The sequence below is a fragment of the Rhynchophorus ferrugineus genome, unplaced genomic scaffold, assembly GCF_030347505.1.
Source record: "Rhynchophorus ferrugineus isolate W39M unplaced genomic scaffold, kcgeb_rfMv2 rfM3, whole genome shotgun sequence".
NCBI classification, from domain to species: domain Eukaryota; kingdom Metazoa; phylum Arthropoda; class Insecta; order Coleoptera; family Curculionidae; genus Rhynchophorus; species Rhynchophorus ferrugineus.
Genome location: NW_027472582.1, coordinates 23,954,482 through 23,974,960, shown reverse-complemented (window position 1 = coordinate 23,974,960; position 20,479 = coordinate 23,954,482). Strand labels below are relative to the sequence as shown.

Below are 20,479 nucleotides of genomic sequence, written 5' to 3'. Positions count from 1 at the left end.
TTATGATTGACTGATAAACCAATACCTTTAATTTTAAGTTAAGTTGAAAGTCTTCCGGCTAACCAGTAAAGTTGCTTGACTTTAAGTCTAGTCTGCTCTACTTTTTGTCTAAAATGATGTTTCCAAATTAACCTACCATCGAGATATATTCTGAAGTATTTTGCTCATTCTGCTTAAGGAATCGGGCATCCATCAATCGATTTCATTAGGTTTTTGTCATTTCGTGGCAAGCGGAAAATTAACATGAATAGATTTGTAGCTATTAAGCTGTATTTTCCAGTATCTAGTCCATTTGTAGATGTTGTTGACCGCAACTTGTACTTTTTCTATAGCCTTAGATAGAGATTCATCTCTTGCCATTACAACATAGTTAATAACAATGATTTTGTATGAAACTAAAAACGATATAAAATGAATATCATAAATGTCTAGCCTCTCTCAAACCACTGATGAAGCTATAAATCTATAAAGTATTCATAATTGCCACAACTATCTTTTAAAAACAAATCGAACTAATTTTGTGCTTTAAATATTATCATATATCTATAACCCAGTTTAATTATTTTATTGTATAAATAATAATTACTTATATAGGAAATGCAACATTAGGAACAACTTTAGGTATGCCTGAAATGACAACTAAAGAAAGTCAGACAACTTCAAAGCCCGTCTCCACGGAAAATAAACTGGGATTCCCAATGGACACAACCGTTGTTACAGAAAAGTTTACTACATCAACATTAGAAACTACTCCGGAAGGTACAAATATTTCATTTGTAAATTATGAAATAAATCAGGTCGATTTTAATTTTTAGTTAGAACAACACCTGCAACAACTTTAAGTACGACATATTCATCTATGCCGATGGAAACCACAAGGCAACATACGGATACTACCACCGATGCCCTTAGTACTCTCCCTTTGTCCACCACCACACAAAATGTACAACACCCCACAACAGTTACCGTCACAGAAAAGATGACTACCACTACTTTTAAAAATACCGAAATGCCCACTACTAAAGCGCCAGAAACTACTACAGTATATCTGACTACAACAACGTATCAACCTACCTCCGTTCCTACAACTATTCAGCTTCTTAGAACTACCACAACAGTTCCACCTATCTCAACAATTACAACCGTTCAACCTATTCCAACAACTGCAACGGTTGAGCATATCACAACAACTACAACAATTCAACCTATCCCAACAACTATAACAGATCAACCCACAACAATAACTACAATAGTTTGGCCTATACCAACAACTACAACGGTTCAGCCTCTACCAATACCTACAACAATTCAACCTATCACAACAACTACAACGGATCAGCCTCTCCCAACAACTACAACAATTCAACCTATCACAACAACTACAACGGTTCCGCCTATACCAACAACTACCACAGTTCAGCCTGTCACAACAACTTCCACGGTTCAGCCTATACCAACAACTACCACAGTTCAGCCTATCACAACAACTACAACGGTTGGGCCTATCCCAACAACTACAACAGTTCAGCCTATCCCAACAACTACAACGGTTGGGCCTATCCCAACAACTACAACAGTTCAGCATATCACAACAACTACAACGGTTCAGCCTATCCCAACAACTACCACAGTTCAGCCTATCACAACAACTACAACGGTTGGGCCTATCCCAACAACTACAACGGTTGGGCCTATCCCAACAACTACAACAGTTCAGCCTATCACAACAACTACAACGGTTCAGCCTATCCCAACAACTACAACGGTTCAGCCTATCCCAACAACTACCACAGTTCAGCCTATCACAACAACTACAACGGTTGGGCCTATCCCAACAACTACAACGGTTGGGCCTATCCCAACAACTACAACAGTTCAGCCTATCACAACAACTACAACGGTTCAGCCTATCCCAACAACTACAACGGTTCAGCCTATCCCAACAACTACAACAGTTCAACCTCCGTCAACTATTGCAACCACCATCCCTATTCCAACTACTACAACAGCCGAACCGTCGCAAACTACTACAACAATTCAACCTAAAACGGAAGCAATGGGAACTACCGGCCCCACGCATGATATAACGACACAATTTTCTGAAATGACCACTAAAAATGAGGTAGCAACAACATTAGCACCTACTACTCTATCTACAACAACAAATATTATTACAACGACAATTCCAATTACAACATTATTAACAACTAAAAATGCACTTACTACAACTACACTGCAAACGTTAGTACCAGAAACTACTTCTACCATGTTAACTACAGAAAAAGAAAATACTGATGTAAGTCGTACCACCGAGGAAATTACCACTGAAACTAAAACAAAAGATCAGATAACCACAGTGCCATCGCCAACTGTAATAATGCCTAGCACAGAATCATCGCAAAGTATCACAAGCGAAATGATTCCTATAACGTTTTTGGAAACCACTACTAGGTCTACTATGTTCACTCAGGAAAGCATTTCTACTACAAATGTACCTGAGAATGTACCGGAAACTACACCACCAGAAGTATTTCAACAATTACAAGACTTTGAAACTACCACTCCATTTTTCTTCGGTGCAACACCACAATTCCAAGTAAGGACGTTTTTAATTACCTCTACATTTGTTTGATTGCTTTCTTGTATATGTTATAAATGTGTTTTTTTGTTCTGGCCTCAAACCAGGCGGTGGAATGCATGACACATACCTGGTCGCGGAAAGTTGCTCTGGAGTGACAAGTTGGACCGGGTTATGTGGGACTGCCTCTGGGCTTTTCAATACACTAAACTGAAACCGCCTCACAGTTGACCCCTGTGGATCGCTACTGCTACTGCATTAAATTTGCGGATCCGGCGTCCGCTGATCGTGTAGCCATTATTGGGCACGAGGACCCGGCAATTCTATTGATTCGCGTACTTGAGTTAACACACGACTGGTTACTGTCGTATGGAGGCAAAAGTTATGACTGCAGCGACGGATCAGATCGTTTCAGCCTGGAAAAGAGGGGGAGGTTAGCGGTAATGCGGTGCTAAGCTCCCAGCATGTCGACCAGCTCACGAACAAGCACGGTTTCGAAGAACTTGGGCTGAGTTGTTATTTGTGGAATGAAGATATGAAGTGTTTGATTTCTGGAGTGTCAGTTTCCTTATAAATTTGATTATTTCTGACAAACCATGGGTCGTTGAAGATTCTCCTGAGGAGCTTATTTTGGAAAACTTGGAGCCGCTTCACCAGGTTGGGTGTAACAAACTTGAAGTAGACTTTAGATCCGTAGAGGAATACAGACCGAATTAACATCTTGTAAAATAAGCATTTGATGGAGATGGGAAGTCTGCTAGAAGAGCAGATCAGAGAAGATAGCAGGTTTGCTATCCCCGAATCTTTCTGGATTTGGGAATACCAACCGAACCGTCGGTCGAAGTGGAGACCTAGGTACATGACGTTATCCAACCATAGAATTGTTGCGGTCAAATTCACCCCCTGCCTGCTGGCGCCATGACCGAGCTGCTTCTGTAAACGTTCATGAATTGTAACTTTGAACCTGGCGACAGTGAAGAAAGCAGTGTCAGCGTAAATCACGACGTTAATGTGCTCTTTTCTCGGCAGATCTGAAATAAAGAGGTTAAATAAGGCTGGGGCTAGTAGAGAAGCTTGAGGTACGCAAGCATCGATTTGTCTTCGACTGGAAAGTGTTTTCCTGATCTTGACTTGGAAAGATCTGTCCGATAGATAGGACATGAGGTTAGGATGTTAGGTCTTTTGGGAGGCCTAACCGCACGCATTTTGCGATCAAACCGTCGTGCCAGACCTTATCAAAGACTTTGGTTAGATCCAGAAGGACTGCTGCAAGCTTTTTATGTTGGTCAAGAGCGTGATGGATATGTGTGGTCAGACGGGTAGCCTGATGGACAGATGAGTGGTGAGCGCGAACGCCGAATTGTTCATCAGGAATGATGTTGTTTTCCTTTGTGAAAGAATTGAGAGCGTAGAGTATTGCCCTCTCGGCAAGCTTCGAAATGGCACTGAGAAGGCTGATGGGCCTGTAGTTAGATGGAAATGATTTTGCTGTTATAAATGCGTCAAATATATTTTAAAACCTCAACATTAATCCTCGTAATTCGTAAACAATCCCAAAGGAGTTTCAAGTAAGCAACACTTTCTCAAACGACACACATAAGGTTGACTTCGGTACAGAAATATCTGATGAATTTATTCCAATTTCGTTTGATTTCGTATCTAAACCATTGTAATCTATATCTTAATTATTGGTAAAAATGCAAAGTATCAGTGTAAACAACAACAATATAACTATAACTGTTAAATTCTTTTTGAGTTTAAAATTTCCTCTATATTAAATAACAGTTTTCCTTTAAGTATGAATGATTTATGGAGTGTATACCTTGAGTGACAATACCTTGAGGAGGAGGGAACTTTGAATTCTGGAGGTATCTTTAAATCTGATTATTCCACCTAAACTTTCGGTCGAAAAGAACCCTCTGAATAGGTGGCTTCTCACCCATGGAATTTGGGCGTTCTCGATTTTAAGACGCGAAATGCTTGGTGCCTAACGCTTCCTCCCTAACTACTAACTGTGGGCTTTCGAAACCCGGCGCCTTCTTTGCGTGAACATTTTAAGAGTAACTAGGTGGTCTAGTAAATAACTTGGAGGCATTTGAGAGTGAACGGAGTTAACCTTCATGATGATTTCGTAGTTTTCAGCGACGTTTATATTTGAAGCAGGGTTTTAGTGACTTTTTTGTTGTCGATGATCGCGACAGTCCTTATCTCCGCTGACTTCAGAGGGGGGATAACATTTTACTCCTTCTCCACGATTTTAAAAAGTCGCCAGAAAGATGGAGAGCCATCCAGCCTTTGGTCCACTAGAAATGAGTTCCATTTCTCGGATCGCCAAGTCATATCCCAATTGTTGGTGTCAATTTCAATTATGTAATACAATTATAATAATTACGTAATGGAAAAAATGAAAAAGGAAGGAAAATGACTACCACACGAGTGAACTGACATGAAATGGCATTTTGAACTGTTTCGATATCGCAATTTCAATGATCAAAATAGATGAGAGGAGGAAAAGCATTAGGAAAATGAATATCCTGCTTGATAATTTTGGTTATAATATTTTCCTTTTTCCATATGCGTGCTAATTTAGAAAAATTAAAGCTGCTGCAACTTAGCGAGTTCAGCTTATTATTTAGGTCGTTTACATTATTTACTTTACAGAAAATGCAAACAATTATTATTATTTTTAATAACTATAAGCTTAACAATTATAAATATTAATCATCAGTAAATTTTAAAACTCAAATAACATATTTTTGCTTTGTTATAGGATATGAATGCATTTGGTCAAAATAACTTCGATTTTAATTATAACTACGATAGTAACTCTCAATTTAATAACGGTACATCGACGCAAGGAGGTTCTTTGTATGACGACTCTTCTTATCCACTAAATTTAGACCATCAGACGAATACTGATTTTAACGCTAACGAAAGAAAATCGAGATCAGTTACAGATTATATTCTCCAAAGGTAAATATGAATTTAATAATAGACAATTTCATCATTTGAATTAATTATGCAGTATAAAGTATTGCTGGTTTAAAATTATTTCAAAATCATAAAATAATGTGAAATTCGTTGAGAATCTCCAAAGCTTGATTATTTTAGTTTTACAATTTCAGGTTTCACGGACACCACATTAATCATTATAACAAAAGGCCATTCAGGCCGTATTACATACCACAAGAACCTCTAACTTTTATGGTTTATGGAAAGCGTCGCGAATCTGGAATAAATTTTATGAAATATGACACCGTTTTACCATTTTTCTTCGCAGCAAATCTTAATACATTAGCACTTAGCTTTCCTTTGGATAATTCTAAATATTATCTCTTACTTTTACTGCCTATTGATTATAATGGTGTCGATCAATTAATCTGTGATCTAAGGTAATGTATTACAACGTCAATGAATTCAATAGCATATCAAATTGCATAATAAAATAATTCTATTAGGTGCTTACATGAACTCTGGTCATTCTCTTACTACAAAAATTTATTTATTGCGAACAATATATATTAATCAACATATTTCCCATAATATTCTATAACTTTGTCACCTCTTTCTGGCAGCAGAGTGTCTATAATAGTCTATATTTCTGCCAATGTCGATGGTCGCAATGGACTAACCCATGAATTTTTGTGCTGGGATTGTTATAGTAAACTAATTTTTCATCGCCAGTCACAATACTTCAGAGAAAACTTTTCTGTCTGACAAGGAATGAAATCGTGATGTTGAATTATCCCAACGTGGCGTTTTCAGTCAATATGTGTGGTAGCGATTTTCGCTCCTTTTGAATATTTTCTTGGTAAAACCTGGTAAACAACAAACACTTGATCCTCCGGACCGTTCTTTGACACTGACATCAAAATCACCATTTTTAAATGAACCTGACAATTAGGATTAAAAAGTAGAGCATTACCATACATTCATACTGAGTAACTCAATAATACTCAATAAAAGCTGTTAAACAAATGTTAAAATCATACAGTTAAACAGGTTATATTGTTTAACAGATATGTATAATGGCATTGCGTATCATCACCAATAGATATCCCTGATCAAAATACATGCAAGCACCTAAAATTATAGATCAATATATAATGATTATAGACTTAATAACTTAATATAATTTGAGTAAATAACAGCATTCTTTTCTTACGTGTAAATTTTAGGCTACATGGGAATTTTAAATTCATTCTGGAAAATTTACGCTTAACTCATGTCATCGCTACTATACCTAGCTTCACTTTGAAAGGGTATGTTACCCTAACACCATCGTTACAACAGGTGTGCTATATATATATATTACTATATTCACATTGTATATATTAAACTTGCTTGGTAGTTAGGCGTACGCAGAATTTTTGAACCCAGAGAAGCTGATTTTTCCCCTATGACGAATGCTACTGATATATATGTTACAAACATTGAACAAGCTGTTACTGTTACTATTCAAAATTATTTAGATCCTGCGACAGCTCAAAACTATAGTAAGTATTAGTACAATTTTATACGTTTATTTAGGAATAAATTAAAATAATATCTCATATTAATTAAATTCATTATATTTATTTAAACTTAGATAAACCTTCAAAGTGTATCAGAAATCTGAAGCTGTCATTTTTGTCACTACCCCCTGCTCTTTTTAACATTATATTAAGAACAATTACTATATATTACAAATAAATAGTATAACATTTTACATGCATTAAATTTATCCTTTAAGTTAATTGACTATAAAGTAAAATATGACAAACTATTTGTAATCTTTAAATACAAAAACTCAAATTTCAGATGCTTAAAATAAAAATGTTCATGTCGAAATTTTAGATGCTGGCCACAAAGTACCCAAGTTGACAAACAATTGGCGGGCATTTTTGTTAAATTACTCTTGTAAATTAATTGCCTCCGTTATGTAATCAACCTTCCATAGAAGAGTTACACCTTTTCGTTTTGACCCACACTTGCAAAACACGTAACAACAATAATCATTGGCATGTGAAAGACAAGACACGGTTTTCAATGGCATGAAATAGACAATGAGATGGGTTGATGAACCAAATTGCGTTTTATTGAGGACTGCAAATTCTCGTTGTTAAATAAGTTGTTCAATAAATAAGCGGAGTTGGATAGTGATTCATTAAAAGTAGAACTAAAAATTCGACTTGAAATATTTCGTAAAATTTTCACATTAAAGTTAACTAAACCAGTATTGAGAATTGTATCCGAAACATCGAAAAAATCGCTATCGTTAAAAATATAACCGAAAGATTTAAAAATATAACCAAATTATCATAAAAATGTATGTTGTCCACTGATTAATTTCTTCTCACTTTATAATAAACCCCAGCTCTCTTTATTAATTATTTTGATAAAATATAACAAAACTACATATACACATTTTTATTTTTATTTCAATATAGCAATGAAACAATAGTAATCCAAAAATCAAAAAATTATGTCATGTCTCAAAATGAATAACACATAGTAGTTACATCTACTATGTAATAATAATTATTTCATAAAATTTTCAAATTAAAATTAACATAATAAAACTTTACAAAACGTGTATCGTGCTCACTGTGCACAAATCCACATTCGTTAACATTAGAACAAAAACATATTCGTCATTTCATCATTATCATTATAAATCCATAGCCAGTGCTTGAGTGGATCTACTTCTCAATAAACACTCTACTGTTGGGGCCGCCGGCATTCTTCGCCAAATCTCGCCAGTGTTGGCCTCAGACAATCTTAATCTCCTATTTTTCCAATACGATCTCCGACAAAACACGTAGAATTAGCTTTAAAGATCCCATCGAAGGACCTCATTCTTACAGATGTCAGACTGCTCTTGCAACTTGAAATCCTGCGTTACTGATCACCAAATACTTGATATTTTGCACTTGTTTTAATTACATGCTAATAGCAACAGCAGGCCGTCAACGTCAATACTTTGACCGTTCTTCATTAATTTTCAAACCATATGACTCTACAGTGCGAACTTCATTTCATAACTATAGATGAAATTTGGATCTACCCGCATGATCTTGATCCAAACTGGTTAAGGAGTGATAGCCACTACACATACAGAAGTAACTCCGTGTAAAGTGCCAAGAAAGTGCTGACGATTAAAATGCTAAAGTAATTTTGTTCATAGATTAGCCCCTTACTGGTAAAGCAATGAACTCAGATTATTACGTATTCAATTTCTAAGTTAAAGTACAAATTATTTCAACATTCAACTTATTCGCCTAATTTAGTTCCTCGAAGAATATAATATGAGAGTCATGTAAGAGCATTTTACATACATAACTATAAATCTGTTTTTTTTTATTTCAGGTAATTTACATTTTATTTCCGCGAACTCACTGAACATCAAAATATAATAATTTATCATATAGACAAAGTTTAATTTATTTGTTTATTTGGTTTCAGAAAATTTTCGAAGACATCCCCCAGTGTACTTCAAAGCCGATCATCCGTTTTTGTATTTTGTTATGGATACAGAATTAAATGTTGCCTTAATGGTAGGAAAGTTAGTGAATCCACTAAATTCTCGAATAAGATAGTTTCAGTTACTCCTAACTTTCTAATGTTATGATCCAATATAAAAAAAAACTAATACCCAAAATACATGAAAACAGATAACACTTCTGTGAAAGCATAATGTATAATATTTATATATAATGAAAATTCTCATTTTTTATATGTATATAGACATCTAATAATAGGTTATATAAATGTTTTATATAAATACCAAGTTATTTTTATATTCAACTTATCCTACCCTCAAACGCATTATTAACATTTGGCTATATAAATCGAGTCTTCGCAATATGTTCAACAAATATCATTTTCTCAACATTTTGAGGTGTTCGGCCCAGATACCACCTTTAAACTCTATTATCCAGGACTCAGATGTATTTCGGAAGCCCGAAACCCTTATAACACCCCCCCCCCCTCTGAAAAACCCGCTTCTGTCTAAACAGGCGCCACAATATTTTATTGACTGCCTAGTTTCTACCAAAGTATTATAAAAGTAAACGAGCTACCTGCTTTTTCCGAATTTGTAATACTACTTTTGTCTTTTTCGGATTTAGAGTCTCTGCTTCATCCCACAGACTGACCTAAATAGAGGTCTATTATACGCTGCTAGTAACTGAGAAATCTATTGTTTTTACTCCGCCACACCAAACAATTAATATATTACAAAAGTAAGAGAAAATGAAAAGCAAGCCTTCATCTACTCCTCTTTTGAGATTATTTCCAAAAACGCACTGTTTAACATTATAACTTACATTGCGCTAGTGTTCAAATATGTTTTTTATTTGCCTTTAAACTGTCAATAAAATATAGATATTTTGAAAGGACATAAAAACTGAAATATTTAAAGTACTTTATGTAGTTTCATATAATGTATGGATATTAAATTTACAAACTATTTAAACCGCTTTTTAATTTCATATTGCAAAAAATTAATAATTGAATTTTTTAATATCAATATATTTCAAAGATGTACCACTGTAATGACCAAATAAATTTAAAATATATCAATGTTTAAACCTTTTCCGTATAAAGAATTGTATCCAAAACATCAAAAAAAAATCGCTATCGTTAAAAATATAACCAAAAGTTTAAAGATGATAATCAAATTATCATAAAAATTTAAGTTATTCACTGAATATTTTCTTCTCACTTTATAAAAGGGTCTCCCTATTAATTACCATCTTACTGATGTGTATTTTTTGATATGACCTTATCGCGTATCCTCAAGAATTTTTCTATGTGTATATGTATAAGATTTAATATCTAAAGAAAGATGTATGATGTATTACATGTCTGAAGGAAGAAATCTAAACATCTAAACTGAAGGGAAAATATAAGGTTCTATACCCTTTTAACACACTTTATATAACATACAGTATTTACTGAGTTATATTAATCATTTTGATAGAATAAAACCAAACTACATATACACATTTTTATTTTTACTTCAAAATACCAATGAAATAGTAATTCAAAAAAATATGACATGACTCAATATGAATTTTCAAAGCAGTTTCATGTACTATGTAACATAAAACACAAATTTACACCTACAACATTACAAAAGAAACAAAAAATATAGTTACTTTAATGTTATAGCTATATACATAAACTTCGTTCGATAATAATAAATATATATTTATTTCGATTCAATTTTGTTTAAATATCATTAAATATACTTTAGTGTTATATTTATCTTCTTTTACCCTGTCTAATATAAAAATTATTAAAGAGCTGATTTAAAATGAAACTTCAATATTTTTAACAACATTACAAAAATCAACCTTTGAAGGTACTAAATAAAAAGCTGGAGCCACTCTATCGCCACAAGGGCATTCACAGCCCATAACCCAGCTAAATGACCCAACTTTGCTTTTACAGTTAGGGCAGTATAGTTTACCTTGAGGTGTTTGGGCACAATTCATCCATGCTAGTGGCTCCAAAAAATAAATTTGGGTGCAAGGATGAGATATTAAATTATTTTTGCAAGCTAACACTCTTCTACATTTTCTACAACGATAAACATTTGGATCTGGTTGAGACTGTGGTAAACCTGGATCAGTTTGTATTAAATCTCTGAAATTCTGTGGCAATATATTTAACTTTCTCATCCATTCTGCAGCCATTGTTAATCTGTATAATTTATATTTCATATCAGATTTATTAATAATATATTTCATAATCTGGTAAATCTTTAGTTGAGATATAAATCCTAAAACCATAAACAACATAATCACATTCCAGTTTTCATGGTTAAGAAAATTACCCTGATTAGGTGATATAATACTTCTTTTAGCTTTTACCCTATCAAATGCTTCTTCATAGCTTATTTTATATTTCTTCATAACATATGCAATAATAATAGTGGCACTTCTTGAGACTCCATAATAACAATGAATAATTACTTTACCTCCTTTTTCAAGTGCTAAAATATTTTATTTACAATTACTATGATATACTATTATGAGTCTAATATAAACTTCAAATAATATTACCATTTGTTATAAAAGTGTATGTATCATCAAAATAACTTAACAAGTCTTCTCCTGGCATATCTGTTGCCTTTATAAACATTGTAGTTATACAACCCATTTCCAAAATATATCTAGGTAATGGACAAGTATCAACCGATAATATATGTGAAATGTTTTTATTATTCAGAGTCTCAAAGTCTCTTGCAGCTGATGCACTGCTCAGAAAGAGGCCAGGCTCAATCTCATTAATACTTATTGGACTAAATTTACATTCACACTTTTCTGCCATTCTATGAACCTAGTTTAATAGCAATGGTAACTATTATAGATCAAATATCAGTACTCAAATATCTAAATAATTCTGCATATGAATTGATGCATATATACAATTTATATACAAAAATATAAGTCAATTGAACTACTGCCACTAAAGGTTGAATTTCAGTATCATAACAACTATTATAAATATAAAGTAATCTAATTCTAATTGTGTCATATTATGACGTTAGAAAAATTGTAGTTAATTGTAAATAAAATAATGTTATCATCAATATTTACAGCACTAGGGCGATTATTTGGAGATGAAATACCCCCACCAGAAACAGGTGATCCCCTCGATTTTGAATCTGGGCCTTTTTTAGATTGTGCAATTTCATGGGTCCATGTATGTAATTTGTATATTTTTCTAGACACTAATCATTCAGATATAAATTATATATTTCAGACATTTAAAAAACTTTTGATTCCAAAAGAATATAGAATGAAAGTAGGGAATATTCGATGTGTAGCAGTCTGTGATAAAAACAAACAACGTTGTAGAACTTAAATAAAAATTAATTTAAAATTATAATATATATTAATTTGGCATATTTATGTTTTTTTTTATAACTTATTTTAATGTAGATATTATACTTTATAAATTTGCGTTCGAATCTTTAATACCAAATCAGTAGATAAAGAATAAGTAGACATTTACCTACAGTACTTTTAAACTATTGTTGTGATACTGGTTTGACATTTGGATGTTTTTTTTTCATGTCAACCAATACAACAAAAATGGCAGGCAAAAAAGTTAAATATCGCTGTAAACCCAAAAAAATAGATATTATAAAGCTTAAGCCTAGTGATATAATTTGTCCTATTTGCAGAACAGTTTTAATCGAGCCAGTGTCACTTCCCTGTAATCATGTATTTTGTAAATTTTGTTTTGATAGCACTATGGAAAATGCAAACTTGGTTTGTCCTCTGTGCAGAATTCGAGTAGGTTCATGGTATAGAAGAACGAAAAAAGAAGGTAATTTAATAGACAAGTTATTATGGGAAGCAATCAAATTACAGTATCCCATTGAAGTAGAAAATAAATATAAAGGAATTGATAATGTTATTGAACAAGGTATAATCTAAACAAAATATATGTAGGATAGGTGTACAACTATGTTAATTTACTGTAGATAAGCCAACAATAATAGTATCAAAACCTGGAGAAATCCGGAAAGAATATGAAACTGAAAAACAGAAACAAGAGGAGGAATTAAAAAAATTACATGAAGAAGAGGAAAAAGCTAGTGCTGCCCTTATAAAACAACTTAAACAGGAAGAAGAATATATAAATCAACTGGAACAAGAAAAAATAAGGTAGTATTTGTGTAGTTTTGTAGCATGTAACAATTAATTTTTGTTTTATTCAGGCTAGATGAAGAATTTGCTAGGAAAATATCAAATGAATTAATGCCTTCAACTTCAAAATTAACTAAAGATTTGGATAAGAAACGATTAGGTCCACTTGATAAATTTTTACAAAATAAAAACAGTAAAGTTTTTAAATTACCACAGAATAGTGAAGATTTTACTGATGATTCAAAAAATGTTCTTACGGGACAAAATGCATGTAAAACTTTAACTCCAAATAATCTTTCAACAAAACCTTATACCTGTCAAGTGTTATATATTGATAACAATTCCACTAACAAAGTGTCCTATTTAGAAGGCACTACTGTTTTAAATTCTAAAATTAAGAAAAAGAACCAGAACAGTGATATAAATGAGAGAAAAAACTTGTGCCAAAGTGAATGTGGAAGTAGTGGAAGTCGAGAAAACAGCGATGTAATAGATCAGGAATGTAAATTTTATTTCAAACCTATTGATCTTTATAAAAAGTACCATATACAAGGTCATTTACCATTAAAAATACCATGTAGGAAAGATCTGCCACTGGAAACAAATCGGATTGTGTAAGTTTTTTAGTTATTATATATTATCATATACTATCATAAAATATTTTAGACCACCAGGTGGAATTGTGGTTAACTTAGTATCTAAAATTCAGAAATCTGCTTTTGCAAAATTATCAACAGTAATACAAGAAGAAAATGAGGAAACCAGTGTGAAAGCTAGTAGCGCATGTCTGTCACGAAAAAGAAAATATGAAGAATTTAATGATTTTCACAGCAATAATGATAATTTTCATGGGTTTAAAGCTACTGATATAAGCAAATCATTAAAAAGCTGTGATAATCTTGTAACAGTGCTTTTGAAAAGTAATGATGTTTTCTTTAAAAGAAAATTTATTGAAATAGCAGAATGTAAGAAAAAATATACTCAGGAATGTGGTTATAATGATATAAACCAACAAACTTTATTTAATGAAAATCCTAATATAGTAGAAAAGCATATTATAAATTCAAACATTGATGCCTATCATTTATCAGAAACAGATATTAGTCCTAAATCGAATAAAAATAGTGGTCAGAAAGCACTTGTTGATAGTCCTATATATGTTGATACTAATAATCAGCAGAATAATTTGTTTAGAAGTAGTAATCATAAAATTCTTATTTATGATGATAAATATAATCAAGATACATCTACATTGTGCACCTTATCAGCTATTAAAGTTAAAAATTTTTATAATTCTAATATTAAAAATATATCTACCTCAAAAAAACCAAATAAATTTACGCAAATTTCACAAAATCAAACAGTTGATCCCTCAGTTAATAAGAAAAATATTCAAACACATATGAACTTAAATTCAACAATAAACATAACAAAAAGAGTAAAAAATAGTCCTAAAAAAATCAAATTGAATACTAATTTAACCCGAAATATTGAAGCAATAGAATTCCGAAATATACACGCTTTGAATGAAAAAAAACTTCAAGAGGAATCAGATTTTGAATTAGCTAAAAAGTTACAGGCTGAATTTGATTTAATCCACATACCTTCTAGAACAAGAAGGGGTACTACAAGACAAGTTACTTTAGATAAAATGTTATTAGTGTAGTTTTTTTTATATTTTGTTGCACATATATAACATTTTTAGACTATTATTATAAGATTGGTGCCATTAATACTTTTTATGCATCATAAAATTAAAATAATAATTTGATTTAGTTAGTCTAAAGGTATATTGAAATAGTTATTTATTTTTGTAAACCTATTTTAAATACACCACTTGTTGAATTGTACAAATTCTAAAAAAAAATTAAAGTATCATTGATATTTGTAAATTTAAAACTTTATAATCAAGGGTTCTATTATTTGCTTAAAATAAGTATTTGAAGTACATTGTAACATGTCTAGTTAACATCATCACCATTAAGTAAAAAACTTGGGGCTTATTAATAGGCCTATATGTATATTGAATTGATTTTCACTCTATAATTTGAAGTACAGAAATAACCTAAATACCAAGGCTTTCTTTGCAGATAAAACTGAAATGTATTATTACATTATTCCTGTATATTGTATATAAAACTCGGTTGTAACGAGATATTTAAAATAAATGTTTATTTGTTTTATTTTTCTAATAAACACGTTTTTTATAATTATTTCTATTGTTTTTTTTTGGTACACATCAATTTTTCAACTATCTTATAAAAGAGAATGCAAAGACAATTTATCATATAGTAAAAGTTTTTACAAAAATAAGAACGGACTATATTTACAACATATTTATTTAATGTATTCATATCTCATAGACACATTTTAAGTAATTTCCTTTTTCATAATTCTTTATTTATGGCCCTAAAACAAAAAATGTATACATTAATATTACAATTAGTATCAACATAAAACAAGTACAATTACAGTTTATAAGTCAGTTTTATCATATTGTTCTATTAAGTCAGGAGGGGAATCAGGATTAGTACATTCTGGGGTTAATTGAGTTTCTGGGAGTAAACTTAGGACTTCTGCTTGAGTGTTGCGAATTACAGATGTTTGATCATAACTTACATTTACAGGAGTTTCTTGTTGGGTAGATTTGTCTGAAAAAATAGAGGATGCAGTGCCTTTTATAGAATCCCATGCCTCAGAAAAATTTGATGGTAATGTAGGTAATTCAAGAGGTGGATCATCTTTCTTTACTACAAAAAATATGTTTTTCTATTGTGCCCCTATATATGAAATAAAAAATTTCTTGTAAGCACTTACCACCATAGGCAAAATTGTAAGCGATAGTTAAGTATTTTTTGCTTTCGGTTATACCAACTCGAGTGTATTCTGATGCTTCTTTTGGATAACATATTGCTGCCATACCTAATAAATATATTACATAAATAAATCTGAACAATATTTAATTTAAAAAATTACCTAAACCACCAGTTGTGGCATATATTGTTCTTTTGAAGAAACCACCCCTTAATCCAAAAATGAGGCCTGTAAGAACACCAATACCAATGGCACCTGCTTTTGGTAACATATTGTCTTCCTGCCTTAAATAGTCAACTAACCCTAGAGTAGAATATACTTTTATAATGATTAATAAGTATAAATATTAACACTTACATTCAACATTTTGTTTACTCTCATTAAAACTGTCTTTGGCAACTTTCTCATAAGCTCTAATTTCTTCTGAATACTGGGTCAGTAATTTGCGTGCATTTTTAAATGAAGTTTCAACTATATTCGTTTCTGTGGATTTTGGAACATCTTCGCTTATTTGTTGATCTGGTGTATAAATTGGAAGTTCGCTGGGTCTGTAATAAACGCTCTAGCAAAAACATATATAGTGATACAGAAAATACCTGCAAACATTTCCCTGGGACTCTAAAGTGTTATTTTGAGACAATTTAACCTCTGCTACCACTACTGCAGCAGGAAGCAAACACTTTCGAATAACCTAAAGATAAATAAAATATGAAATTTAATATTGATTATAACTGAAAATAATTTTTTTAATGTTTTATAATTTCAACTTTGTAATCAGTTCTATAATTACCATTCCCTTAAACATATTTTTTCTTAATTTTGTTAATAGTAAATTACATAAACACTGCTTTTGACAGACCAGAGACGGACTCTGCAAATATTTCCTAATAAATGCGGTTTAACACTTGAAATTTTCTATACTGTTATTGTGACATAACACTATTCAAACATCCATGGAAACATAAATATGCTATTTTTATATCTAAATAACTATTTATAGGATTAAGTAGTAAAAAAACTTAATTCAAATACTTTATTGGGAAAATATCTAAACTTCTATTACTATAAATCAAAAATCATCCACCCCATGTTAATCTAGTTACATGGTCTGCTTTTCGTTTCGAGCTTTTTATAAATCCTAAATATTCCAACTCTGCCACAGCTCTTGTAAATCGTGCTCTAAAATAATATTAAGGAATAATTGGGAACATTCATATGAAAATGTACTAAAATTATTTGGCTCAATATTAAAAAAGGATACTGAATTTGTGGATCAACCTTTTTGGATTGATTTTCATTCTCTTTACTTCCGTCTACATCAATGATGCAAATAAAAGCTTGTAGCCAATCATACATATTTATCATTTTTCCACATTCCAAGTGTAATTTGTAAGCAATACAAACATCAGGCATTGTCCTTTTTATTGAATGAGTGTTAGATATTTCACAACAGTTGCACTAATAAAATAATATAATTTTAACTGACATTAAGATGGAAATAGATACAAATTAATAGATGTGTAGAAAGGTGTATACAATACTTACTTGTAAATAGTAATGTGGGTTATTCAATGCAGTATGGATAGCAGACCTATGAATCCCTATAATTTTATTTTGTATTGATATATTATCAAAGAAAAATATTTCATAAAGATATAAAGAACTTGGTTCAACCAAATATATTTTAAAGTTTTGAGACAACTGGTCCAGTATTTCTATTCGTAACTTTTCATATTTATTAAGAGATTTAGGTTTCTGTTTTGATCTCAATAGAAGTGTCTAAAAATATAAATTCAATGTGCATTGTTTACATATGAACCCAAAATTATACAAAAATTCTACCGACAAATAATGTTTTTCAATTTACAAATAATTACCTGTTTTAATGCCTTTCTATCCATCTGATTTGTGAATGAATTATTCACATCACTATCTTTCTCTTTTTCCTCAATATCCACGTTGAAATCAGTCAAATTAACCAAAAGATTCTTATATTTTTTAAGATCACAAAAGAAATCTTTTAATTGAGTTTTCTTACTATTTTCATTTATCACACTTGCCAGTATATCTAATATTTTTTCCAGTTTTAAACACAGATCTTCTTTTGATTGAAAACCAAGCAATTGAAAACATTCATTATACTGTTGCGTTTTACATACATTTTCAGTAACACATATGGCATAAAGTTCTCTTAACTATAAAAATAATGTTCAAAATTATAAATATTCTAAGAAAACTTTTACAAATAAGAATTATACTATAAAATTACTATTCATTTTACAAACATACCTGTTTTCCTAAAGGATATCCTGGTAGATCATGTACCAAAACATGAAGACATTTTAAAAATATATGCAATCTTCTTATATATCTCTGAAGCATTAAAACATTTTCAAATATCACATTTTTTAAATATTCATCATTAGTTAATAAATTAATTCGATTTTGAAATTCTTGTGATTCAACTAATTTTCTGAAAGTTATAGATTTAATAAATTATTTATATAATTAATTATTTATGAATATTTAATAACTTTTAATTTACCTAAAAGACTTAAGTTGTCTAACATTCTCAAAATCTTCATGTTTAAAAATATTCAACATATCTTTTACTTCTTTTTTGTCTAAATTACATAAAGCCATGGCATTTCCATAACAAAAATGTTCCATCATTGTATACTACAACATAAATAAATTATAAATACTTATAAAATAATGGTTCAAACACTGATTATGAATACCTTAATATTTTGAATAAAGTTGTGTACAGAATAATCATAGAATAAAAATATATCAGTGAATAAATTAAACACATTACCACCTAGTTGGAATGGACAAAATGAGTTTAAGAATATATTCTCCAATACATTATTTAACAGATTTATGGATTGCTCACATTTAAACATTTTTATACTTATTTTAGATGACACATGATATGGGAATGCATAATATAAAATTGAAACTGATGTAGCTATACCAAACACAAAAACAAAAGGAAGTTTTTTTAAGTGGGAACTAGCAACAAGTATAAACTTTTGAAGAATGTTTATATTAAAACTCTCAAAATCAGGAAAAATAACAACCAAAGGTTTTTGGTTAGCTCTACATTTATTTCTGGATGCATATTGTTCCCAATACCAGCTTTCTAATAATGAGAAATTTAAAAATGATTTCTTAATACTGTCTTTACACTGATCTGTTTCCATATCATCCTAAAATTTGGAAAATTATTTAAAAGAATGCATTCACCCATCTGTTTATTCACCTCATCCAAGTATATATAATCAGTACCATTTAAGAATTGATTAACTAAATTTTCCATTAAAAATTTCATGGAGCTACAATCCTGGCTGTTAAGTGTAGCCACATGTGGAGTAATATGATCTTTAAGTTGTTTTTCTAAAGCTATGAATTGCTCAACATGATCAGGCATATTTATACCTAATAAAAAAATATAAAAATATGGTAATTACAAAAAAATATGATATATTACCTGTTAAAAGAGCAGCTGTAGGTATTTCAAATGTTACACTATTACAAGCACTTTTTATGAATTCCAATAGGTCTTTAGTCATGACAGAAAAAATATTAGACGTTAACTTCTATAAGTTTATAAAAAATAATTTAAAAAACACAAAAGTTAATATATAAGAGTACCTGGATATCTTCAAAAAGAGAATTCCATAAAGAACTATATTCTTGATACCATAAATTATGAGTAAATATATTATCATTTCTATTACATTTTTTATAATCCTTCTTAGACTTTCTAATTGGTTTAAAATTGTTTTTAAAAATAAACACTCCCTAAGGAAAAAAATTAAGTTTAAAATTTAGTTTTAATTTTTTTATATCCACACAAACTTTTGAAACAGACACCGTTTCATTTTCAATAACCATTATGAAAATTAAATTCCTTTTCAAATATTATTTATTTTTATATTAACCTAAAAAATTTAAGCAATTGGCGGCTTATCTTCTTATTTTCTGTAGATATATATTATAGTAGGGGTGCAGAAAAAATATCGATATAATGTTATTTTTTTAAATATCGATACACCGAAATATCATTATTTTTAGGTGGCCAACACCCCTATATTATACAATAAAAAAATAAGCTTGCAGTAATATTGTATATGATCTAAATTAAATTAGGTTTGATTAGGATTTCCTCAATATATATATATATATATATATATATATATATATATATATATATGGTTATTTTGAAATAAACAAAATTTTGCTATATTTTTGAAACAAGTATAAAAAATATAGATATTTTACAAAAAGTATATCAATATTTTTTAGAAAAAATAAAAATAGTTGAATATTATACCGTCCTATCGCCTTTACCAAGCCGGCTTTTAATTTACTTTGAAAAATGTCGAAAAATTTCGGCTAAAATTTTTTCGATATATTTATATATATTTATTATATA

The 20,479-nt window shown here is 30.6% G+C and overlaps 5 protein-coding genes and 1 long non-coding RNA gene across 8 annotated transcripts in view; 3 read left to right on the top strand and 3 right to left on the bottom strand.

Moving 5' to 3' along the window:
- Spn85F (Serpin 85F) overlaps positions 1 to 9,347 on the top strand; it is a 41,280-nt gene extending 31,933 nt beyond the window's left edge. The window contains exons 4-10 of one of the 3 annotated variants that reach the window (XR_013004895.1): positions 595 to 759; positions 816 to 2,596; positions 5,349 to 5,551; positions 5,704 to 5,970; positions 6,757 to 6,871; positions 6,934 to 7,074; positions 9,023 to 9,347. Coding sequence is in view for 2 of the 3 variants with exons in the window: in XM_076398658.1 (XP_076254773.1) it covers positions 595 to 759; positions 816 to 2,596; positions 5,349 to 5,551; positions 5,704 to 5,970; positions 6,757 to 6,871; positions 6,930 to 7,074; positions 9,023 to 9,156 (2,810 nt within the window). In the remaining variant the exon portion in view is untranslated. Of the gene's footprint in view, positions 1 to 594; positions 760 to 815; positions 2,597 to 5,348; positions 5,552 to 5,703; positions 5,971 to 6,756; positions 6,872 to 6,929; positions 7,075 to 9,022 lie in introns of all 3 variants that reach the window. The other 2 variants (XM_076398658.1, XM_076398659.1) reach the window with 2 other exon arrangements.
- A 1,403-nt stretch (positions 9,348 to 10,750) lies between these two features.
- Positions 10,751 to 12,030, bottom strand: MKP-4 (dual specificity protein phosphatase MPK-4). The gene is made up of 3 exons (XM_076398662.1): positions 11,629 to 12,030; positions 11,400 to 11,558; positions 10,751 to 11,345 (listed from the first exon to the last, which is right to left on the bottom strand). The coding sequence occupies exons 1-3, from the start codon at positions 11,894 to 11,896 to the stop codon at positions 10,873 to 10,875; spliced, it is 900 nt and encodes a 299-aa protein (XP_076254777.1). The 5' UTR covers positions 11,897 to 12,030; the 3' UTR covers positions 10,751 to 10,872.
- Positions 12,031 to 12,132: 102 nt separating this feature from the next.
- Positions 12,133 to 12,457, top strand: LOC143192889 (uncharacterized). Its single transcript, XR_013004896.1, has 2 exons — positions 12,133 to 12,271; positions 12,332 to 12,457. It is a non-coding gene; the product is annotated as an uncharacterized LOC143192889 (long non-coding RNA).
- Positions 12,458 to 12,593: 136 nt separating this feature from the next.
- On the top strand, positions 12,594 to 15,437 carry LOC143192886 (uncharacterized). Its single transcript, XM_076398661.1, has 4 exons — positions 12,594 to 13,000; positions 13,059 to 13,242; positions 13,296 to 13,838; positions 13,891 to 15,437. The coding sequence occupies exons 1-4, from the start codon at positions 12,643 to 12,645 to the stop codon at positions 14,888 to 14,890; spliced, it is 2,085 nt and encodes a 694-aa protein (XP_076254776.1). The 5' UTR covers positions 12,594 to 12,642; the 3' UTR covers positions 14,891 to 15,437.
- Positions 15,438 to 15,545: 108 nt separating this feature from the next.
- Mic26-27 (MICOS complex subunit 26/27) lies at positions 15,546 to 16,981 on the bottom strand. Its single transcript, XM_076398663.1, has 7 exons — positions 16,829 to 16,981; positions 16,635 to 16,729; positions 16,396 to 16,586; positions 16,201 to 16,341; positions 16,042 to 16,146; positions 15,844 to 15,974; positions 15,546 to 15,633 (listed from the first exon to the last, which is right to left on the bottom strand). The coding sequence occupies exons 1-7, from the start codon at positions 16,841 to 16,843 to the stop codon at positions 15,622 to 15,624; spliced, it is 690 nt and encodes a 229-aa protein (XP_076254778.1). The 5' UTR covers positions 16,844 to 16,981; the 3' UTR covers positions 15,546 to 15,621.
- A 76-nt stretch (positions 16,982 to 17,057) lies between these two features.
- Orc3 (Origin recognition complex subunit 3) lies at positions 17,058 to 20,151 on the bottom strand. The gene is made up of 11 exons (XM_076398660.1): positions 19,903 to 20,151; positions 19,696 to 19,845; positions 19,532 to 19,640; positions 19,304 to 19,479; positions 18,780 to 19,250; positions 18,584 to 18,717; positions 18,328 to 18,511; positions 17,916 to 18,233; positions 17,584 to 17,817; positions 17,300 to 17,496; positions 17,058 to 17,217 (listed from the first exon to the last, which is right to left on the bottom strand). Exons 1-11 carry the CDS (start codon positions 19,936 to 19,938, stop codon positions 17,115 to 17,117), a joined length of 2,112 nt encoding a protein of 703 aa, XP_076254775.1. The 5' UTR covers positions 19,939 to 20,151; the 3' UTR covers positions 17,058 to 17,114.
- Positions 20,152 to 20,479: the final 328 nt, after the last annotated feature.